General features: G+C 37.3%; 1 protein-coding gene across 1 annotated transcript; it reads left to right on the top strand.

Annotated features, from left to right (window-relative positions):
* Positions 1-2,208: 2,208 nt before the first annotated feature.
* On the top strand, positions 2,209-20,335 carry LOC101824853 (vomeronasal type-2 receptor 116-like). Its single transcript, XM_040742282.1, has 5 exons — positions 2,209-2,263; positions 3,293-3,438; positions 11,171-11,294; positions 13,102-13,104; positions 19,407-20,335. Exons 1-5 carry the CDS (start codon positions 2,209-2,211, stop codon positions 20,333-20,335), a joined length of 1,257 nt encoding a protein of 418 aa, XP_040598216.1.
* Positions 20,336-20,885: the final 550 nt, after the last annotated feature.

Raw genomic sequence — 20,885 nt, forward strand, 5'->3', positions numbered from 1 at the left:
GCTGTCCAAGGCTCATTTCTTCTACTTCCATTTTCTGGTCTTGAACAGTTTCATTAACCTGTTTGTTTTTTATTGATTTCTTAGCATTCCTTGAGGAAATTTATTGTTTTTCTCCAATATTTCTATTTGTCTTTCTCTCAGTTTCTTTAGGGATGTTGCCATTTCCTCTTTAAGGATCCTATTATCTTCACAAAGCTATTTTTAACATCATTTTCTGGTGATCCAGCTGGGTTGGAATATTCAGTTCTTGCTGTCTTAGAATAACTAGGCTGTAGTGAGGCAATATTGCTCTTTCTGTTGTTAATTATGTTCTTATACTGGCATGTAGACATCTTGGTTTGGAATGACTAAAGTTTTGTTTGTCAGTTCCTGAGTTTGTCTTTGTTAGATGGGTGTTTTTCTTCCCTTGGTTTCTCATCTTCAGACCTAACTGGCCTGGCATTCTGGTAACTAGTGAGTTTTCATGTCCACTAAAGTGTCTATGCTGTTGCTTTGTCGCCTTCAAGACCTCTGAGTTTTTCTATCCCAACTTTGCCTCTGAGTATCCAAGTACCTGGGTGGCCTCTGGGGTTCTGCATACCTGCTTGGTCTCTGTAATTTCTATAATGGCATGTCTTCCAGTAAAGTGTAAGTTTTCAGCTGATGTGATGACCTAAGATGACATGCAGGACAGGGAGATCAGCTGGAGTCTGTTGGACCAGCTTTAGAGATTGTTAACTGGTGGTAGACATTGTCTGCCCTAGTTCCCTAGAATAAGGTTTTTCTTGGGATGAGCAGAATTTTTCTTGCAAAGTTGTGAGTCAAATTAAGGAGAACAGGCAAAGGAGTGCAGCCTGGAGCTGTTGAGTACGCTTTAAGGAGGGTTAGTGACCAGTGGGTATTTTACCTGGGGTCCATTGGATCAACCTGGTCTCTGGTAAAGAAGCTGGAGTTGTGGGAGGGAATATGGAGTCCCAGAGAGAGGGTTCAGTCTGGGGCTAGTGTCCCTTGATCCAACCAGCCTCTGGTAATGCAGTTAGAGCTGTTGGCTCCAGTATAGAGGACTGGGGAGGAGAGTAACATTTTCTCAAACTAGCATAATTTCTTACCAGGTTCTAATTGTTTATCCTTTACTTACAGGTACATATAATTTTCCTTCTTCACCAAAGAAATTTCTTTTTGCAAAAGACAGAGAAAATTAAATTACCATCATCCACAGCTTGTTGGTATACAGAGAACAAGTGACTAAGGGGTTCTTAAACTCAGTTAAAAAGTACATTTTTAATTCCTACATCTATATCTGGGAAATATCATCTTATGTGAGATTGTATAGTCTCAAAAGGAAGGAAAGCTGTTAAAATGAATTCTCAATGGTTTGGTAGCCCAAATAAGGCTTGAATTATGGCAGTACACATAGACATACCCACGTGAATGAGGAAATATCATAAAACCCTAGACCCTTTCCTACAGGCTATTAATGACTGCCAGGAGAAGAATAATCAGTCTTGACAGGGATCAGGCATCTAATTGGTTATCCAATACCAATTAGTCAATCCTAAAACTATATGTCAACATAAATAGATATGAATAACAATTCATATTCATATATATACATATATGAGCAAAACTAAATGGAATCAACAGGGTGTGGTTATAGAGTTGTAACTATATATACTAAAACAGTAATTATTAAATTAAGAATAATAGAGGTAATAGAACAAACTACAAGGAGAACTTACCACAAGGGAACAAGGGAAACGATAGGAAAAGAAGGACTATTTTGCTAATTCCAGTGTGAGAAGTAGCAAAGTATGTTGCAAGCATCAATAAACTTCAATTATGAAATCCAGTATTTTGTACAAGTAATAAATGCTAGCAAAATAAAAAATTGATTCATTAAATTGGTCAATACAACCTATAAACTGATTACATTGTTTTTAAATAAAATCATGACTTGCAACTTTTCTTAATGATTCTTTCTCATCTTTATAGGTTTAAGACCAAGACATACATGTTTTTTCTCTCCTTCCTCTTTGCCATTGAAGAGATCAACAGAAACTCTCATATTTTACCCAATATAACTTTGGGATTAGATGTGTATAATGTCGCACTTATTGATGTAGACATAATGTATCCTTCTTTAAAGTGGATCTCAGGGATAGCTGAAATGATTCCTAACTACAACTGTAGGAAAGAGAGCAAGTCTGTAGTATTAATTACAGGACCATCATGGACATCATCTACTCTAATTGGAAAACTGCTGGAGCTGTACAAAATTCCACAGGTGAGCACTGTCGCTATGGAGTGAAGTGAACTGATCATTCATACACTGATAATGATACATTCATGGGAAAGGTAAAAAGTGGAGACTAGACTTATGCATTATGCAAAATTCCTGTTTAAACTTAATTGCTTGGGATCTTCATTAGGAATAGAGTGGTGGGAGAGTTTGTAGAAGACCATGACTTTTCCAAATATGAGTCTAATCATTAATATTCCAAAACATTCTGAGGAAGAAGATGGCAACTCTAACTATGAGATAAGCCTATTGTCCTTTCTAAAGCATATAGCTATTGTTAATGGCAAATAAGTTCTCATAATTGTACAGGACTTATCTTCATATTGTTTTTAACTGTCCTCTTCCCTTAGCTCGCCATTGGACGTTATGATCCCACCATGAGTAGCAATATCCACTTACCTTCTTTATATCATGTAGCACCTAAAGACACATTTCTGGCCCAAGCTGTGATCTCTTTAATACTTCATTTCCACTGGAATTGGGTGGGTCTGTATATCTCAGAAGATGAAAGAAGCATTCAGTTTTGGCATGACTTTAGAATACAAATAGACAAGAACAGTATTTGTGTGGCCTTTATGGAAATTGTGCCAATCAGCAAATTGTCAGAATCTCCAGAATTTAAAGTGAACCATTATCATCAGATCTTGAAATCAGCAGTAAATGTTATTGTACTCTATTTTGACTCTGATTCTCTGATCACATTAGTTCACATGTTAGAACAATCTCTTATGACACAAAAAGTCTGGGTCATGGCATCACCATATCATTCTTCCAAAATAAAACAGAGTATACTTTTTGACCCATTTCATGGTTCTCTCATGTTTTCACACCACCATAAGGAAATCTCAGGATTTAGAAAATTTATCCATACTGTCAATCCCTCTAAATACCCAAATGACATTTACTTAGCTATATTCTGGTCTTTCTTTTTTGATTGTACATTTTCTGATTCTGACTGTACCATACTGGAGAACTGTCCACTGAATGCTTCCTTGGGAATGTTATCTTATCCAGTTATTGACGTTGCCATAAGTGAGGAGAGTTACAACCTCTACAATGCTGTGTATGCTGTGGCTCATGCCCTTCATGATTTATTGCTTCATCAAGCAGAATTTCAGGGACTAGGAGGTGTAAAGAGACTGGTGCATTTCCCCTGGAAGGTAATGGGCATTTCTTTGAATGGCACAAATTATAAGAATCACAATTTTCTAAAGAAAAAACTTTATGGGAAAACAAAGGGAATAGTTTAATATGTGTTTTTTATTTTTAAATTTAAATTAGAAACAAGGTTGCTTCACATGTCAATTCCAGGTTCCTCTCCCTTTCCCTCCCTCTCCTCCTATGCCCTCACACCCATCCCCCATTGCCCCCTCAATTCCCAGGGAGAATGAGAGCCTCCATGGTGTGTTCATAGTCTTTTCTTTCACCCAGGGCAAGGCCTAGACCCTCCTCCAAGAGTCCATGGTGAGAATTCATCTCTCATTGTGGGGTGGCCACACAAAATCCATTTGTATGCCAGGGATAAATAATGATCTAATACCCAAGGCCCAATAGATTGCCTTGGCCTCATTACTGTTGCACATATTAAGGGGGTCTTGATCAGTCCCATGCTGGATTACCAGCCATCAGTCTGGGATTGGATAGCTAATGCTTGTCAAGTCAGCTGTTTCTGGGGGTTAAACCAGCCCAGCCTTAACCCCTTTGCTCATCAGTCCTCCATGTCTGTCACTGTATTCCTTTAGTTCAACTCAGTGTCTAGCTGTAGGAGTCTGCCTCTGCTTCCATCAGCCATTGAATAAATGTTTTGTTTCCTAGACTTTCTGGCAGTAAGATTGTAGGCTGGCACTCCACGGATCTATGTTTAAAATCCATAAATGAGAGAGTACATACCAAGTTTCCTTTTTGGGACTGGGTTACCTCATGTAGGATGGGTTTTTCTAGTGCCATCCATTTGCCTGCAAATTTCAGGATTCCATTGTTTCTTTTTCTGCTGAAAAGTACTCCATTTTGTCAATGTACCACATTTTCTCTATCCACTCTTTAGTTGAGGGGCATCTAGGTTGCTTCTAAAATCTGGCTATTACAAATAATGCTGCTATGAACATAGTGGAACAGACATCCTTGTTGTATGAATGGGCATATTTTGGGTATATGCCTAAGAGTGGAATTGCTGGGTCATGTGGTAGGCTGATTCCCATTTTCCTGAGGAATCTCTATACTGATTTCCAAAGTGGCTATGCAAGTTGGCATTCCCACCAGCAGTGGAGGAGTGTTCTCCTTTCTCCACCACCTCTCCAGCATAAACTGTCATTGGTGTTTTTGATTTTAGCCATTCTGACAAGAGTAAGATGGTATCTCAGAATTGTTTTGATTTGCATTTCCCTGATGGCTAAGGATGTTGAGCACTTTCTCAAGTGCCTCTCAGACATTTTAGTCTCCTGTACTGAGAATTTTCTATTTAGATCTGTAGCCCACTTTGGTGTTTTAGAGACTTGCTTCTTGAGTTCTTTGTTAATTTTGGAGATCACCCCTCTGTCAGATGTGGGGTTAGTGAAAATCTTTTCCCATTCTGTGGGCTGTCTTTTTGTCTTTTTGACTGTTTCCTTTGCCTGACAGAAGCTTCTGAGTTTCAGGAGGTCCCATGTATTAATTTTTGACCTCTGTGTATGTGCTACTGGTGTTATGTTCAGGAAGCAGTGTCCTGTACCAATTCATTAAAGGGTACCACCCACTTTCTATTCTAAGAGGTTCAGTGTGACTGGACTTATGTTGAGGTCTTTTATCCATTTGGATTTAAATTTTGTGCATGGAGATAGACATGGATCTATCCACATTCTTCTACATGCCAGCATCCAGTGATGCCAGTACCATTTGGTGAAGATGCTTTCTTTGTTCAATTGTGTATTTTTAGTTTCTTTGTCAAAGATCAGATGTTCATACATGTGGCGGCTATTATCAGGGTTTTCAATTTGATTCCATTGGTCTACCTATCTATTTTTGTGCCAATACCAAGCTGTTTTCAGGACTATAGCTCTATAATAGAGCTTGAAGTCGGGGATGGTGATACCTCCAGACATTGCCTTGTTGAACAGGGTTGTTTTGGCTATCCAGAGAATTTTGTTTTTCCATACAAAATTGATTTTTGTTCTTTCAAGGTCTGTGAAGAATTGTGCTGGTATTTTAATGGGGATTGCATTGAATCTGTAGATAGATTTTTGCAGGATTGCCATTTTTACTACATTGATCCTACCTATCCAAGAACATGGGAGATCTTTCCATTTTCTGAGGGCTTCTTTAATTTCTTCTTTTAAAGACTCAAATTCTTGCAATACAGGTACTTCTTTTGTTTGGTTAGCATTACCCCAAGGTATTATATGTTGTTTGTGGCAATTTTAAAGGGTGATGTTGACCTGTTTTCTTTCTCATACCTTTTATCGTATGTATATAATAGGGCTACTGATTTTCTTGAGATGATCTTGTATCCTGCCACTTTTCTGAAGTTGTTAATCAGTTAAGAGTTCCCTCGTAGCCGGGCTTTGGTGGCACACGCCTTTAATCCCAGCACTCGGGAGGCAGAGGCAGGCGGATCTCTGTGAGTTTGAGGCCAGCCTGGTCTACAGAGCGAGTTCCAGGAGTGCCTCCAAAGACACAGAGAAACCCTGTCTCGAAAAACCAAAAAAAAAAAAAAAAGAGTTCCCTGGTATAGTTCTTTGGCTCACTTATGTAAACTCTCATATCATCTGCAAATAGTGAAAGTTTGACCTCTTCCTTTCCAATTTGTATCCTCTTGATTTCTTTTTGTTGTCGTATGGCTCTGGCTAGAACTTCAAGTACAGTATTGAAAAGGTATGGAGAGAGCAGACAGCCTTGTCTTGTTCCTGATTTAAGCAGAATTGCATTGAGTTTCTGTCCATTTATTTTGATGTTGGCTGTTGGTTTGCTGTATATAGCTTTTATTATGTTTAGGTATGTTCCTGTTTTCCCAGACCATTATCATGAAGGGGTGTTGGATTCTGTCAAAGGATTTTTCAGCATCTAGTGAGATGATCATGTGATTTTTGTTTTGCAACTTGTTTATATGGTGAATTACATTGATGGATTTTCTTATATTGAACCATCCCTGCATCCCTGGGATGAAATCTACTTGGTCGTGGTGAATGATTGTTTTGATGTGTTGTTGGATCTGATTTGCCAGTATTTTATTGAATATTTTTTCATCAATGTTCATGAGGGATATTGGTCTGAAGTTCTCTTTCTTAGTTGTGTCTTTGTGTGGCTTGGGGATCAAGGTTATTGAAGACATTTAGAAAGAGTTTGGCAAAGAACCTTCTGCTTCTATTGCGTGGAATACTTTGAGAAGAATTGGTATAAGCTGTTCTTTGAATTTGTGGTAGAATTCTGCACTGAGGCCATCTGGACCTGGGCTTTTTTGGGTTGGGAGACTTTGATGACTGCCTCTATTTCCATAGGGGTTATAGGTCTACTTAAATTGCTTATCTGTTCTTGATTTAATTTTGGCAAGTTGTAGCTATCCAGAAAGTCATCCATTTCCTTTAAATTTTTGAATTTTGTGGAGTACAGGTTTTCAAAGTATGTCGTAATGATTCTCTGAATTTCCTCGGCGCACTAATATCATTTCTGATATTAATATTTGCATGTTCACACTCTGCTGTTTGGTAAGTTTGGACAAAGGTTTGTCTATCTTGTTGATTTTCTCAAAGAACCAACTCTTTGTTGCATTGATTCTTTGTATTGTTTTCCTACTTTATTGATTTCAGCCCTCAATTTGATTATTTCCTGGTGTCTACTCCTTCTGGGTGAGTTTGCTTCTTTGTGTTCTAGAGCTTTCAGCTGTGCTATTAATTCTCTAGAATAACTATTCTCCAGTTTCTCCATGTGGACACTTAGTGCTATGAACTTCCCCCGTAGCACTGCTTTCAAAATGTCCCATAGGTTTGGGTATGTTGTGTATTCATTCTCATGGAATTCTAGGAAGCCTTTAATGTCTTTTTATATTTCTTCTTTGACCCAGGTATAGTGCAGTTGTGCATTATTCAATTTCCATGGGTTTGTAGGGTTTCTGCAGTTTGTGTTTTTGTTGAATTCTAATTTTAATGCAAGTTTGTGTGATAAGATGCATGGAGTTATTCTAATTTTTTTGCAGCCGCTGAATTTTGATTTGTTGCCAAGTATGTGTTCGATTTTTGAGAATGTTCCATGTGGTGGTGAGAATGTATATTCTTTTTTTATGTGGAATATATGTTCTATAGATGTCTGTGAATCCCAGATGGGTCATTACTTCTATTATACCCTTTGCTTCTTTGTTATGTTTCTGTCTGGTATTCCAGTCTAGTGGTGAGTGTGGGGTATTGAAATCTCCCAATATAAGTATGTGGGGCTTCATATGGGATTTTAGTTTTAGTAATGTTTCTTTTAGGAACGTCAATGTCTTTGTATTTGCGGCATAGATGTTTAGGATAGAAACTTCATCTTGGTGGATTTTGCCTGTCATGAGTATGTAATGACCTCCTTCATCTCTTTTGATTGTTTTCATTTTAAAATCTAATTTGTTAGATATTAGGTTTGTTACCCCTGCTTGTTTCTTGGGTCCATTTGATTGGAAATCTTTTCCCAACCTTAACTCTCAGGTAAAGTCTGTCTTTGAGACTGAGGTGTGTTTCTTGTATGCAGATGAAGGATGGGTTCTGTCGTCAAATCCATTCTGCTAGCCTGTGTCTTTTTATTGGTGAGTTAAGGCCATTAACATTGAGGGATGTTTATGACCATTGATTGCTTATTTTTCTTTGATTTGGAATGGTTGTTTTTGTTGGAATTTTGTGTGGAATTCCACCACTTTGTTCTTTTGGCTGTTGGTAAAGTGGGATTATCTAATGCCTATGTTTTTCTGGTTGTAGTTATCTTCCTTGCGTTGGAGTTTTCCTTCCAGAACTTTCTGTAAGGCTGGGTTAGTGGGCATGTATTGCTTGAATCTAGTTTTGTCATGAAATATCTTATTTTCTCCATCTATAGTGATTGGAAGCTTTGCCGGGTATAGTAGCCTAGGCTGGCATCCATGGTCTCTTAGCATTGGTGGAATATCTATCCAGGACCTTCTGGCTTTCAGAATCCATGGAGAAGTCAGGTGTAATTCTGAAAGGTTTGCCTTTATATGTTACTTGGCCTTTTTTCTTAGCTGCCCTTAATATTCTTTCTTTATTCTGTATGTTTGGGGTCTTAATTATTATGTGGTGAGGGGATTTGTTTTGTGGTCCACTCTGTTTGGTGTTCTGTAAGCTTCTTTTACCTTCATTGGCATGTCTTTCTTTAGGTTGGGAAAGTTTTCTTCTATGATTTTGTTGAATATGTTTTCTGCCTCTTTGAGGTGGTTTTCTTCACCTTCTTGTATACCTATTATTCTTACGTTTGGTCTTTTCATGGTGTCCCATATTTCCTGGATGTTTTGTGTTAAGGATTTGTTGGACTTTTTATTTTCTTTGGTTGATGAATCCATTTCTCCTCGTGTGTCTTCAACACCTGAGATTCTCTCTTCCATCTCTTGTATTCTGTTGGTAATGCTTGTATCTGTAGTACCTGACCATTTGCCCAGCTTTTCTATTTACAGCCTTTCTTCAGATTGGGTTTTCTTATTGTCTCTATTTCAGTTTTCAACCCTTGCACTGTTTGTTTTGTTTCTTGCAATTTTCTATTCATATTTTTGTCCATTTGTTGCATTTTATGAATTTTTTGTTTGTTCTTTCTTCCATTTCTTGCATTTTTTCATTTGCTTTTTCTCCCATTTCTTGAATTTTTTTGGTTTGCTTTGTCTTCCATTTCTTGTATTTTTTGGTTTGTGTTTTCTTCCATTTCTTGTATTTTTTGTGTGTTTTTCTTCCATTTCCTGCCTTTTTGTTTGTTTTTCTTCCATTTCTTGCATTTTTTCTTCCATTTCTTGCATTTTTGTTTTGTTTTTTTCATCCATTTCTTTGAGGGATTTTCCTATATCCTCTTTTAGGGTGTCTATCATTTTCATGAAGTTGTTTTTAACGTCATTCCCTTCTGTTTCATTTGCTTTGGAATGTTGGAGTCTTGCTCTTGTGGAGTCTCTCGAATGTGGTGGTGTCATATTTGTTTTTCTGTTGCAGAGTGTGTTTTATGTATTGTCTGTTTTCTATGTCTTCTTCTAGTGGATGCAGAAAGAGCAGACCAGAGTTCCCTTTCAATGGGTGCTAGCAAGTCCAATGCTCTGGTAGTTCTTCTATTCCTTGTTGGGGAAGTCCTGTTATTTGCCTGCGCATTTGTCAATAAAGTACTGTCTGGCCAATAGAAAACTTAGATAGGAGGGACTAGGAGTCGAGGAGGATTCTGGGAAGGGGAAACACAAGAGAGTCAACATGTTACGTCATGGGGGTAGGACGCCGGGAACTATTCTCCGGTAAGAACCATACTTAGATTAACAATTATGGGGTAATTACTTAAGGCAGAGCTAGCCAGTAAGAGACAAACAAGGCCAACAGTTCATAATTAATATAGCCTCCTGTGTGTTTATTTGGGACTCATGTGGATCTAGAACCAGGCTGGCGCGACAGAGCCCAGGGGGCTGGCGGAGGATAAACCAAAGCGGCTAGCAAAAGAAAAAGCTTCTCTTAACAATTCCTCATCCTAGTTCTGGTCCCAGGGATTTATGTATTAAAATCTAATGAGCATACTTATGACATATGTACATCAACATCATCTTAGAACATGTCAAGCTTTCATTACAGTATTGAAATCTTGATGAACAATAGAGACTCATACTGTGATACTTAGTTCATTTTGTTTCATGTTACTGAACTTGGGAATATTATGATATTTCAGTTTTTCATACTATTAACCTTGTTATGCTTTATTTATTGCTGTGCTAAATCTGCATTATGGTATAAGGAATAAAAGAGATGAAGACCTTTTCTACATGTTGCTTTCTGTGTTAACCCGAGCCACTCATTTCTCGTAGATGCACTCCTTTCTAAGGAATATTCGTCTTGACCAATTTATTTTGGATGAGAAAAGGAAATCTGTGGCAGAGTATGATATCCTTAACTATTGCCATTTCCCAACACATTTTGTACATGCATTGAAAATAGGAATGTTTTCTCCACTTGCTCCACCTGGCCATCAATTGACTTTACATAAGGACATAATAGAGTGGCCTTTAGGATTTACAGAGGTTGGTGGAAGCTAACATAATATTTTCAAATGCAAACAGTCAACTAGTATCACATTCTTGTTTTTATTATTCTTGATTTATGGTTGTTATGCTATTGATCTCCAATGAAGATTTATCAACTATAATTTCAGAATTGTTTTTACACTGATGAAGCTGGTCTTCTCTGTTTACCAATATATGCATAAGATTTATGTCTTTCATGAGATTCAAGTACATTGTCTGTGTGACCATTTATCACTATAAAATTTTTTAGGGAACTAAATCTATAAGAACACACAAAGTATAGATGGTTTTTCCCTAATTCAGGCATTTTTTGATATTTGATTTATATCATGGTATTGCAGTGTATGTGCATGGCAGAGGAAATTATTCTCTACATGATAGTCAAGTATCAAGTAAAATCATCTGCTACAAGATTGTAAATATCTCCACTTAAAGGACAAATTTAGTTACCTTTCATTTATCAGGATCCAAATCATACAGTTTCCATGAATTTTCAGGGCATATCAGGACTAGAGTACTGTATTTAGGCAATGAACTCATGCACAAATAAGCAAGAACATCTAAAGACTCAGTTTTATTTAAGAGCATGTGTTATGTTTAAAGTTTCTGTTTACTGACTCATTGTATTTATTGATACATTTGTTGAGTGATATAACAGTTGCTAATGCATCTCTAACTTTCCTCAGACCCCACAATCCCTATGCAGTGAGAGTTGTGGTCGTGGATTCAGGAAAGTACATGTGGAAGGAAAGGCCATTTGTTGCTTTGATTGCATCCCTTGTTCAGAAAATGAGATCTCTAATGAAACAAGTAAGTATAAACCTTATCAACACAATTATCCTCTTTACTATTCCCCTTTAAGTGCAAGAAATGGATATCAATCTGGGCAATGGGAGACCCTAAGCATCAGCTCAGGAGCAGTGTCAGGAGTCCCGAATCTCAGGCCTCGAGCAGTGTCAATGGGAGGCCTGAGCCTCAGACCTTAAACAGTGTTAGAGGATGGCCTGAGCCAAAAGCCTGGGAGTGGAGAGCAAATGCTAGATAAGACAATGGCCGCTTTTTCCAGCAGTGGCTTCCAGAATTTCTCACAAGAAGTTCCTCTAGGAAAGGGCACCTGTGTCCAGCCAGCATCCACCTACATTTTTTTTGGTTGGAGATACTCTGCTGTTACAGCAACCATTGGACCCTCAGACCCACTTATACCTAGAGAAGCAATCATGGAGCAGTGGCCCTACCTCCGATGGGAGGAGCATTCACCAGAGCAGTAGCCCCATCTGCACCTCAAGAAATGATCACCTGAGCATTGGGCACACTTCCACCAGAGACAGTAGTCACCAGAGGCACTGTTCAATTTGCTCCCGAAGGAGCAGTCCACTTAGCCACAGCCTCCAACTATACCAATTGGAGAAAAAGAGATGCCACTGACTTAGCCATAGCCTCCAACTATATCAATTGGAGAAAGAGAGACCCCTGGAAGCACCAACTCCATGTATACCAGTTAGAGTAAGAGATGCCTGGACAACACTGTAAGAATATGTTCAACAATATAAAGAGCAATATGACACCAATAGAGATTAGTAGTGCTATAACAGCAAGACGTGTGCATCCCAACACTGATGAAGCAGAAGAAAATGACCTAAACTTAACTTTATGAGGATTATTGAAGCCATTAAAGAGTAAATGAAAACTTCCCTTAGAGAATTGGAGGAATAGACAAGCAAAAATTTGGACGAAATTGAAAAATGCCTTAAAGAAAACAAAGAAAAAGCTACTAAAGAAGTGAAGGAAATGATTTGGACTTGAAATTTGAAACATAGGCAATAAGGAAAAGACAAACTGAAGGAATTCTGGAAATGGAAAATCTGGGTAAAAGATCATGAACTACAAATGGAAGCATAAACAACAGAATACAAGAGATGAAAGAGAGAATTTCAGATGTTGAAGATATGATACATGAAATAGATTCATCTGTCAAAGAAAATTTTAAATCTAACAAATACTTAACACTAAACATGCAGGAAATCTGTGACACTATGAGAAGACTGAATCTAAGATTAATTGGGATGGAAAAGGGAGAAGTCCAGCTCAAAGGCACAGAAAATATGTTCAACAAAATCATAGAAGAAAACTTTCCCAAACTAAAGAAGGAGATGTCTATGAAGATACAAAAGCTAACAGAACTAAAAATAGACCAGAGTAAAAAATGTCCTCTCACCACGTAAAATAAGATAAGACATGAAATATACAGAAAAAGTAAGAATATTAAGAACTGCAAAGGACAAATGTCAAGTTACATAGAAGAACAGACACATCACAATGATATGTAACTTTTCAATGGATAATTTCAAAGCTAGAAGGTTCTGGACAGACATTATGCTGACTTGAAGATACCATGGATGCCAACTCAGGTTACTATTACCAGAAAAATTTTTGATTTCCATATATGGCAAAAACAAGATATTCTATGACAAAACCAGATTTAAACAACACCTATCCACAAATCCTGCCATATAGAAAGCACCCAGGAGGTTAGGGGTACCCAGGAAAGCACAGGCAATAAATAATCCCACAGACAAAAATCCTAAGGAAACACACATAACACCACTATCAAAAATAGTAGGTATCAATAACCACTGGTCATTGATATCCCTTAATATCAAAGAACTCAACTTTCCTATAAAAAGATACAGCCTAACACAATGAATACAAAAACAGCATTCCTCCTTCTGCTGCACACAAGAAACACACCTCAACTTCAAAGACAGACATTTCCTCCAAGTAAAGGGTTGTGAAAAAACTTTCCAAGCAAATGAACCAAAGAAAAAGCTGGTGTAGCTATCCTAATATCTTTCAAAAGACACTTCAAACTGAATGTAATCAAAATGGATCATGAAAGACATTTCATATTCATCACAGGAAAAACACAGCAAGAATTCTCAATCCTGGATATGCAAGCCCCAAATACAAGGGTACCCACATTAGTGAAAGAAACACTACTAAACCTTAAACCACACATCAATTCTACACACTTGTTATGGGAGACTTTAACACTCCACTCTTACCAGTGGACAGGTCTGCCAGAAAAAAATTAACAGAGGAGTAAAGGGTCTAACAGATGTTACCACTCAAATGGGCTTAAGAGATCCATAGAACATTCCACCCAAACTCAAAAGAATGCACCTTCTTCTCAGCACCCTAAGGAGCCTCCTTTAAAATTAACCACATACTCAATTACAAAGCAAATCTACACACACACACAAACACACACACACACACACACACACACACACACACACACACCTAACCCTTTGAATCATATTGGATCACCATGGCTTAAAGTTAGAATTCAGCTACAACACAAATTCTAAAAAGCCTACAAATCATGCCAACTGAATAATGAATAATGATTAAACATTGGGTCAAGGAAAAAACAAAGAAAAGAATGATGTTTTCCTAGAATTTAATGAAAATCAGTGTACAACAAACCCAAACTTAAGAGACTCTATGAAATCGGTGCTAAGCGAAAAGTTCATAGCACTAAACACCTACAAAAAGAAGTTGGAGAAATACCACGCTAGATAAACAAAACACCTGGAAGCTCCAGACCAAAAAGAAACAAAGTTTCTCAGGGGGAGTAGATGGCAGGAAATAATCAAATTGAGGCCTGAAATAAAAAAAAATAGAAACAAAGAAAACAATAGACTCCATGAAACAAAGGGTGGGTTCTTTGAGAAATTCAGAACATAAATAACCCATTACCCAAATGAACCAAAAGATAGAAAGAGAATATACATATTAACAAAATCAGAAATAAAAAGGGGGGTAATAGCAGACACTGATGAAATCCAGAGGATTATCAAGCCGTACTTCGAAAAACTATACTCCACAAAATTGGAAACTTTAAAGGAAATGGAAAATTTTCTGGATAGATATCACTTGCCAAAATTAAATCAAGAACAGGTAAGCAATTTAAATAGATCTATATCCCATAATGAAATAGAAGCAGTCATCAAAGTCTCCCAACAAAAGAGGCCAGTGTCAGGTGGTTTTAGTGCAGAACTCTATCAAAAATTCAAAGAAGAGCTAATACCAATACCCCTCAAACTTCCACACAGTAGAAACAGAAGGGACATTACAAACTCTTTTAATGAAGCTACAATTACTTTGTTATCCAAACCACACAAAGATACAACTAAAAAAGAGAATTACATACCAGTATCCCTTCTGAACATTGGTGCAAAAACACTCAATTAAGTAATGCCAAATTGAATCCAAGAACACATCAGAAAAATCATCTGCCATGGTCGAGTAGGCTTTATCCCAGAGATGCAGGGATGGTTCAACACATGAAAATCCATCAATGTAATCCACCACATAAACAATATGAAAAAGAAAAACCACATGACCATCTCACTAGATACTAAAAAAGGTTTGAAAATCCAATACCCCTTCAGGGTAAAGGTCTTGGGGAGAATAGGGATACAAAGAACATACCTGAAAATAATAGAGACAACATATAGCAACCTAACAGCCAACAGAAAACTAAATGAAGAGAAAACCAAAATGATCTTACTGAAATGTGACACAAGACAAGGTTGCCCCATCTCTCCTTATCTATTCAATATAGTACTCCAAGTTCTACATAGAGCAATAAGACAGCAAAAGGAGATCAAGTGTACACAAATTAGAAAAGAATAACTCAAACTCTTGCTATTTGGTCATGATATGTGATTTTACATAAGTGACCCAAATATTCTACCAGGGAACACATGTAACTTATTAAACATCCTCAGTAATTTAGCAGGTTACAAGATTCGCTCAAAAATTCAGCAGCCCTCCTATATTAATGTTAAACAGACTGAGAAAAAATCAGAGAAGCATTACCTTTTCAGTAGTCACAAATAACAAAATATCTTGGGGAAACTATAAGCAAGCAAGTGAAAGACCTGTATGACAAGAACTTCAAGTTCAAGTAAACTTTTTCTTGATTTTAATAGCCTGGTTTTAGTTTTTCTTCTTTAGGACAATATTAGTTTTGGGCTAGTCAAATCTATTTTAAATTATATTGAATTATGTCCCCTTATGGTCTTTCCTCCTTAGATCTTTAAGTATAGCGACAGGCATAATTTTATTAATTCTATTTTCTCAACTCCTGTTGTGATCATGTTATTTTTGTCTTTAAGTCTATTTGTATAATGTACTGTTTTTACTGACTTGCATATCTTTGATCAGACAACATTACTTGGTTGGATGATCTGCTTGCTTTATGCCAATATTTGGCTTGCAATTATTTTAATGAGAGTGTAGAATCAATTTCATCAGTGATATTGGTTCATAATTATTTTTTAATAGTTGTTAATTTTATGCTCCAGTTTTGTCATTGGAATAGTTTTGGTCTTAGAATCAGTTAGCAAGTGTTTTTTTTTATCTTTTGAAATAATTACTGAAGTACTGGTTGTAATTCTTGTTTGAAAGGTTCTTAGATTTACATTTTGAATACATTTTAAACAGTCTCTTTTATATTGAAGGCTTTTTAATCCTGGAATAATCATCTTATCTGTGTTTGTATTTTTACTTTTATCCTTTCTTCTTAGGTTTTCTTTGTCATTAATATCTGTATAGAAATTCACTTGCTTGTTTAAGCTTTTTACAGTCCAATGATGTGGGCTTTTAAGGATTTCTTTATATCATTGTGAAATTCTTTGGTGTTTGTTGTAATATATTCCTAATTATGACTGATTTGTATTCATTTGATCTCTTTTGTTTGTTTAATTTTGATAAGTTACTGTCAAAATTGTTTATCATTTTGTAGAATTAGCTCTTAGTTTAATTTCTTCTTTTATGTATCCCTATTAATTTCCATATAGGTTTTATTACATAGTTCAACATACTAGATTTTGGACTCTGTTTTTTGTCAACTAGTTCTGGAGTTTAAAATTAAGAGATGTATTTGTATAATTTTGTACTTTCCTCCAGGCACATATATTTCCCTCAGAGCCCTGCTTTTATCGTGCCCAAGAGATTTGGTGTTTTCTGTTCCATGTGTTTCCAGGATGTTGTACTGAAAAACCTCAATACACCCCCCCCTTTTGAGACTCAGAAGGTCACCTCAGTGGAAAATTACCCAAGGTCCTTTCCCCTAGGCAGGGAACCAGGTCTTATTAGAAAGAACATCGAGTCCAGAGTGTTAATGAAGGAAACTGGCAGGCTGTAGAGATAAGTGTACATCTGACCTTGGGGTTTCTCCAGGGAGGATGAGTTCTGCCTGTGCTTCTGACAATCCCCTATTGCTTGCCCAGATCTGCACCTGCAGTAGCTCCACTCCTTACAATATCCCTATTATTTTGCTTGCCAACATTATGTATATAAAAAGAAAGCTGTCCTAGGGCCTGGCACATTCAGTTAGCCAAGCTGCTGAATCGCCCACAGACGCCTGTGTAAAAACTTAAACCTCTTGTGGTTGCATCCTACTGTCTGGTTATTGAGCTCGGGACGTCATGGGGGTAATCAGGCTGATGCCTACTTACTTCAGGTCTTTCAGTACCTTTCCTTCTTGTTTACTTCTTGATACATTTGCCCTTTAATAGTGCGTCATAAATCTTTATCAGTTTATATCTATAGGTTATTTTTCTATTGGTTTTCAGGGTTTTTTTTGGTGTGGCGCCTGCGCCACAAGCAACTCCGAGGTATCAGGATAAGCAAGAACAGATGTTCAGCGGTTTGTACTAAGAAAATGTATGTGCTGCCTTTATTGTCAGGTGTGTGTGTGTGTGTGTGTGTGTGTGTGTGTGTGTGTGTGTGGTGACAGGACTCTCTTGTAGGAGGGAACAGTCTTATATATAGTCTTACAACACAGTAGAAAAACCCCAGTGGAAGAGAGCGTGCTTTTCTCATGCTAGATGTTGATGTCAGTGGGGCAATGCAGGGGCAGTAAGCCAGGACTAGAAAACAGGATGCACTGGTGGCTATCAGCGGACAAACAACTCAGAGACCCTGTGGGGCTAGCCCCCAACATTTCCCCCTTTTGTATTTTTTAAAATTTTGTTTGAACTGTTTGCTACTTTATAGAATCTTCCATACAGATTTCTTTGGCTCTCGGGCCATGTTATAGGATTTTGTTATTTTTCTCAGGGGCTACAGCCATACCCACTCCTTGTAAAAAGTTTTTAGAGATGACTCACAAAATTGACCTTAAGTTTGTAGCAATAACCAACCCTGTATAAATGCAAACAAATATTTATAAACAATATTTGGAAATGTGGGCATTGTTCTTACCAAACTAATTCCTGCTGTAAAGGGGTGCTGTTCATACCATGGAGATCATAACAAAACTCAGAAACCTGTATAAGTCCTTGTTTTGGGGTCTGTAAGGATGCATTTTCTTAGCTGCTTTAGATGTTGAATCACTTGGGCCACTGCTTCCAGAGGTCTTGCTTCATCAAACCATACTAGTCTGGAAGGAACCCACAGCTTTTTATTTTCTATGGAAATAAAAGCAGAAATTCTTTTCCCAAGTAATCTGTCCTTATATTTAAATTTAGAAGTGAAAGCATTTTCAAAATATGTAAGTTGGCTTATTTTAGCAGCATTGATAATCAAATGTCTTTTAGTAGTTTTTGTTTCTTTCTTAGCAATTAAACAGTTTAAAGACAACCTAACAGCACACAGTATCCAGACACTCCATGTATTTTCTATTCCATACACTTTTATCTTTTTCTTTTCTTTCACTTAATACCAGTACCTAATTTATTAACCATTACCAATTTTCAATTCACCATCTTCCAACCAAGGATGATCGTTCAGCCTTAAGATTTACTCAATTCACCCTTCAACTGAGGGCTATCTATCAGGTTCCCCTTTCTTTCCTGACCTTGTGGGCAAAGGCCTGAATATTTAACCTGGTACCCCTAACTTGATACCCCTTTCCAATACACCCTCATAGCCTTACTTGCTGGCCAGCCTTTGAGGGTGATCTCTCAGTTCTCCTTTACTGTGCTGACCTTAATGGATCAGGCAAAAGGCTGGAGATTAATTTAATACACCTTCTCCTTAGAAGGTGATCTCTCAAGCAAAACCTGGGGGATTTCACCATTCAATTTTACTGTTAGAAGTGGAGGTACCTGTTTTTAATTATTTTCTTTCTTGAGTCTCTCCTCTCTTGAGTCTTCTGTCTGGCTGAACTTTCTCCCACAATGCTTGTCCACTGCTGCACCTATGTACCTTGCAGACAGGTCACCACTGTTTGATGGAAGATGTCTTTTTGTATACATGTTTTTCTTATGAATGAAACACTGATTGGCTGACTGGCAAGGCAAGAAGTGTATCCAGGATCAGGAGTTGAGGATAATTCTGGGAAAAGTAGGTAGTTGGAGTCTCATGTAGAGCCCAAGAAGAGAGGACATACCAAGTGTTCTCTAGTAAGCAAAGACCATGTGGAAATACATAGATGAATAGAAATGGACTAATAATTAAGACAGAGCTATCCAATAATAAGCCAAAGCCATTGGCCAACATTTTATATTTAATATAGTGCCTATGTATTTATTTCAGGCTGAAGTGGTTCTGGGACCAGGCAGGTGGGGCAGATCTTACATAACAATTGTTGATTAAAGGATTTATAGCTAGGTAATATTTTACATTTTCTTGTGGTAGATTTCAGAGTGTCAGTAATATCAACATTAGTCATTAAGACTGAAGTCTCTTGTTAGGCAACCCATCAATTTCTCTTTAGAAAGAGGACACTACTATTAGTTTGTGGAGAACAATACAATCCCAGGTAATGGCCTATATTCCCTTAGATGGCATCTAATGTTCCAAGCACTGAAGGTCTTATTTGATGACAAGAGATATCAAATTGGGGGATCTTTCCATTTTCTTGTCTCTTACTAATAAATTTACCTCAAACTTTTTATTTCACAATAGATATGGAGCAGTGTTTAAGGTGTGCAGATAATCAATATGCTAACATGCAGAGAATTCACTGCATTAAAAAACGTGTGGCCTTCCTATCCAATGAAGACACCTTGGGGATGATTTTAACCTTCTTATCCTTGGGCTTCTCTGGATTGACAGTTTCTGTTTTGGGGGTCTTTTTAAAACACCGAGACACTCCAGTTGTCAAAGCTAATAATCGAACACTTAGTTATATTCTGCTCATCTCCCTCATCCTCTGTTTTCTCTGTTCTTTGCTCTTCATTGGTCATCCCAACCCAGCCACTTGCATTCTGCAGCACACCGTATTTGGAACTGTGTTCACTGTGGCTCTTTCCACTGTCTTAGCCAAAACTGTTACTGTGGCACTGGCCTTCAGAGTTACTTCTCCAGGAAGAAGGATGAGGTGGTTACTGATATCAAGAGCACCAAACTTCATAGTACCCTTCTGCACTCTGATCCAACTTATTTTCATTGGCATCTGGCTGGGGACATCACCTCCTTTTATTGACATAGATATACATTCAGAATATGAACACATCATCATTGTGTGCAACAAGGGCTCAGTCACTGCCTTTTATTGTGTCCTGGGATACCTGGGCTGCCTGGCACTGGGGAGCTTCACCCTGGCTTTCCTGGTGAGAAACTTGCCTGATACTTTTAATGAAGCCAAGTTCCTGACATTTAGCATGCTGGTATTTTGTAGTGTCTGGGTCACTTTCCTTCCTGTCTACCAAAGCACCAAGGGCAGGTCTGTTGTAGTCACTGAGGTAATATCTATCTTGGCTTCTGGTGCTGGCCTACTTGGATGCATTTTTCTTCCAAAGTGCTATGTTATTTTATTAAGGTCAGAAAAAATTTATAGTTATCATTCTAAGAATAAGAAACACTTTGAAACTAAAATGTCTTCTGAATATTAAACATGCTTGTTTTCAAAATTGGATCTTGGGACAGTTACAATACACTTCAATCATCAAACTGAACTCTTCCTTTTGCTTTTATCTACATATGGCTCTGGGATTATTCTAACATTTGAATCACTACAAACTGTAGCCATCAGCTTGCCACCTTTTACTCCCCTAACTTTATTTTCATAAATATGTGATTCTTAATTTAACGATGTACCTCCTTCTTGTCACCATGGAAGATACCTCAGTTCAGATATTTTGTTTTCTGAAACTACTTTGTCAAAACCAAATTTTGAATATCTATATTTCAATATTTCACTCTATTTTTTGCAAAATTACTATTGTTACGTTACATTTTTGTATATACTAATGCATTAAATTCTATGTGTATTTGCATGTTTTCTAATTAGCATTAAATATGTTCATATACTCACTTCATGTATTAACATTAACTGTATGATCAAACAGCAATTATTATCATCTTGAAATTTTTAAACAGTTTCAAACTCTAACTCTCTATAAGTCTTCACCCATGAAGCACTAGCTTAATTTGCTGTATTGA

This window comes from Mesocricetus auratus, unplaced genomic scaffold (genome assembly GCF_017639785.1).
Source record: "Mesocricetus auratus isolate SY011 unplaced genomic scaffold, BCM_Maur_2.0 Super-Scaffold_6731, whole genome shotgun sequence".
Lineage (NCBI taxonomy): Eukaryota > Metazoa > Chordata > Mammalia > Rodentia > Cricetidae > Mesocricetus > Mesocricetus auratus.

Excerpts from the sequence above, each read along its gene's own strand:
- LOC101824853 (XM_040742282.1), top strand. The coding sequence starts at position 2,209 with ATGGACATCATCTACTCTAATTGGAAAACTGCTGGAGCTGTACAAAAT. Across the intron at positions 2,264-3,292 it reads AGCTGTACAAAATTCCACAG|TTATTGACGTTGCCATAAGT; the intron begins GTGAGCACTGTC and ends TATCTTATCCAG. Across the intron at positions 3,439-11,170 it reads TGGTGCATTTCCCCTGGAAG|ACCCCACAATCCCTATGCAG; the intron begins GTAATGGGCATT and ends AACTTTCCTCAG.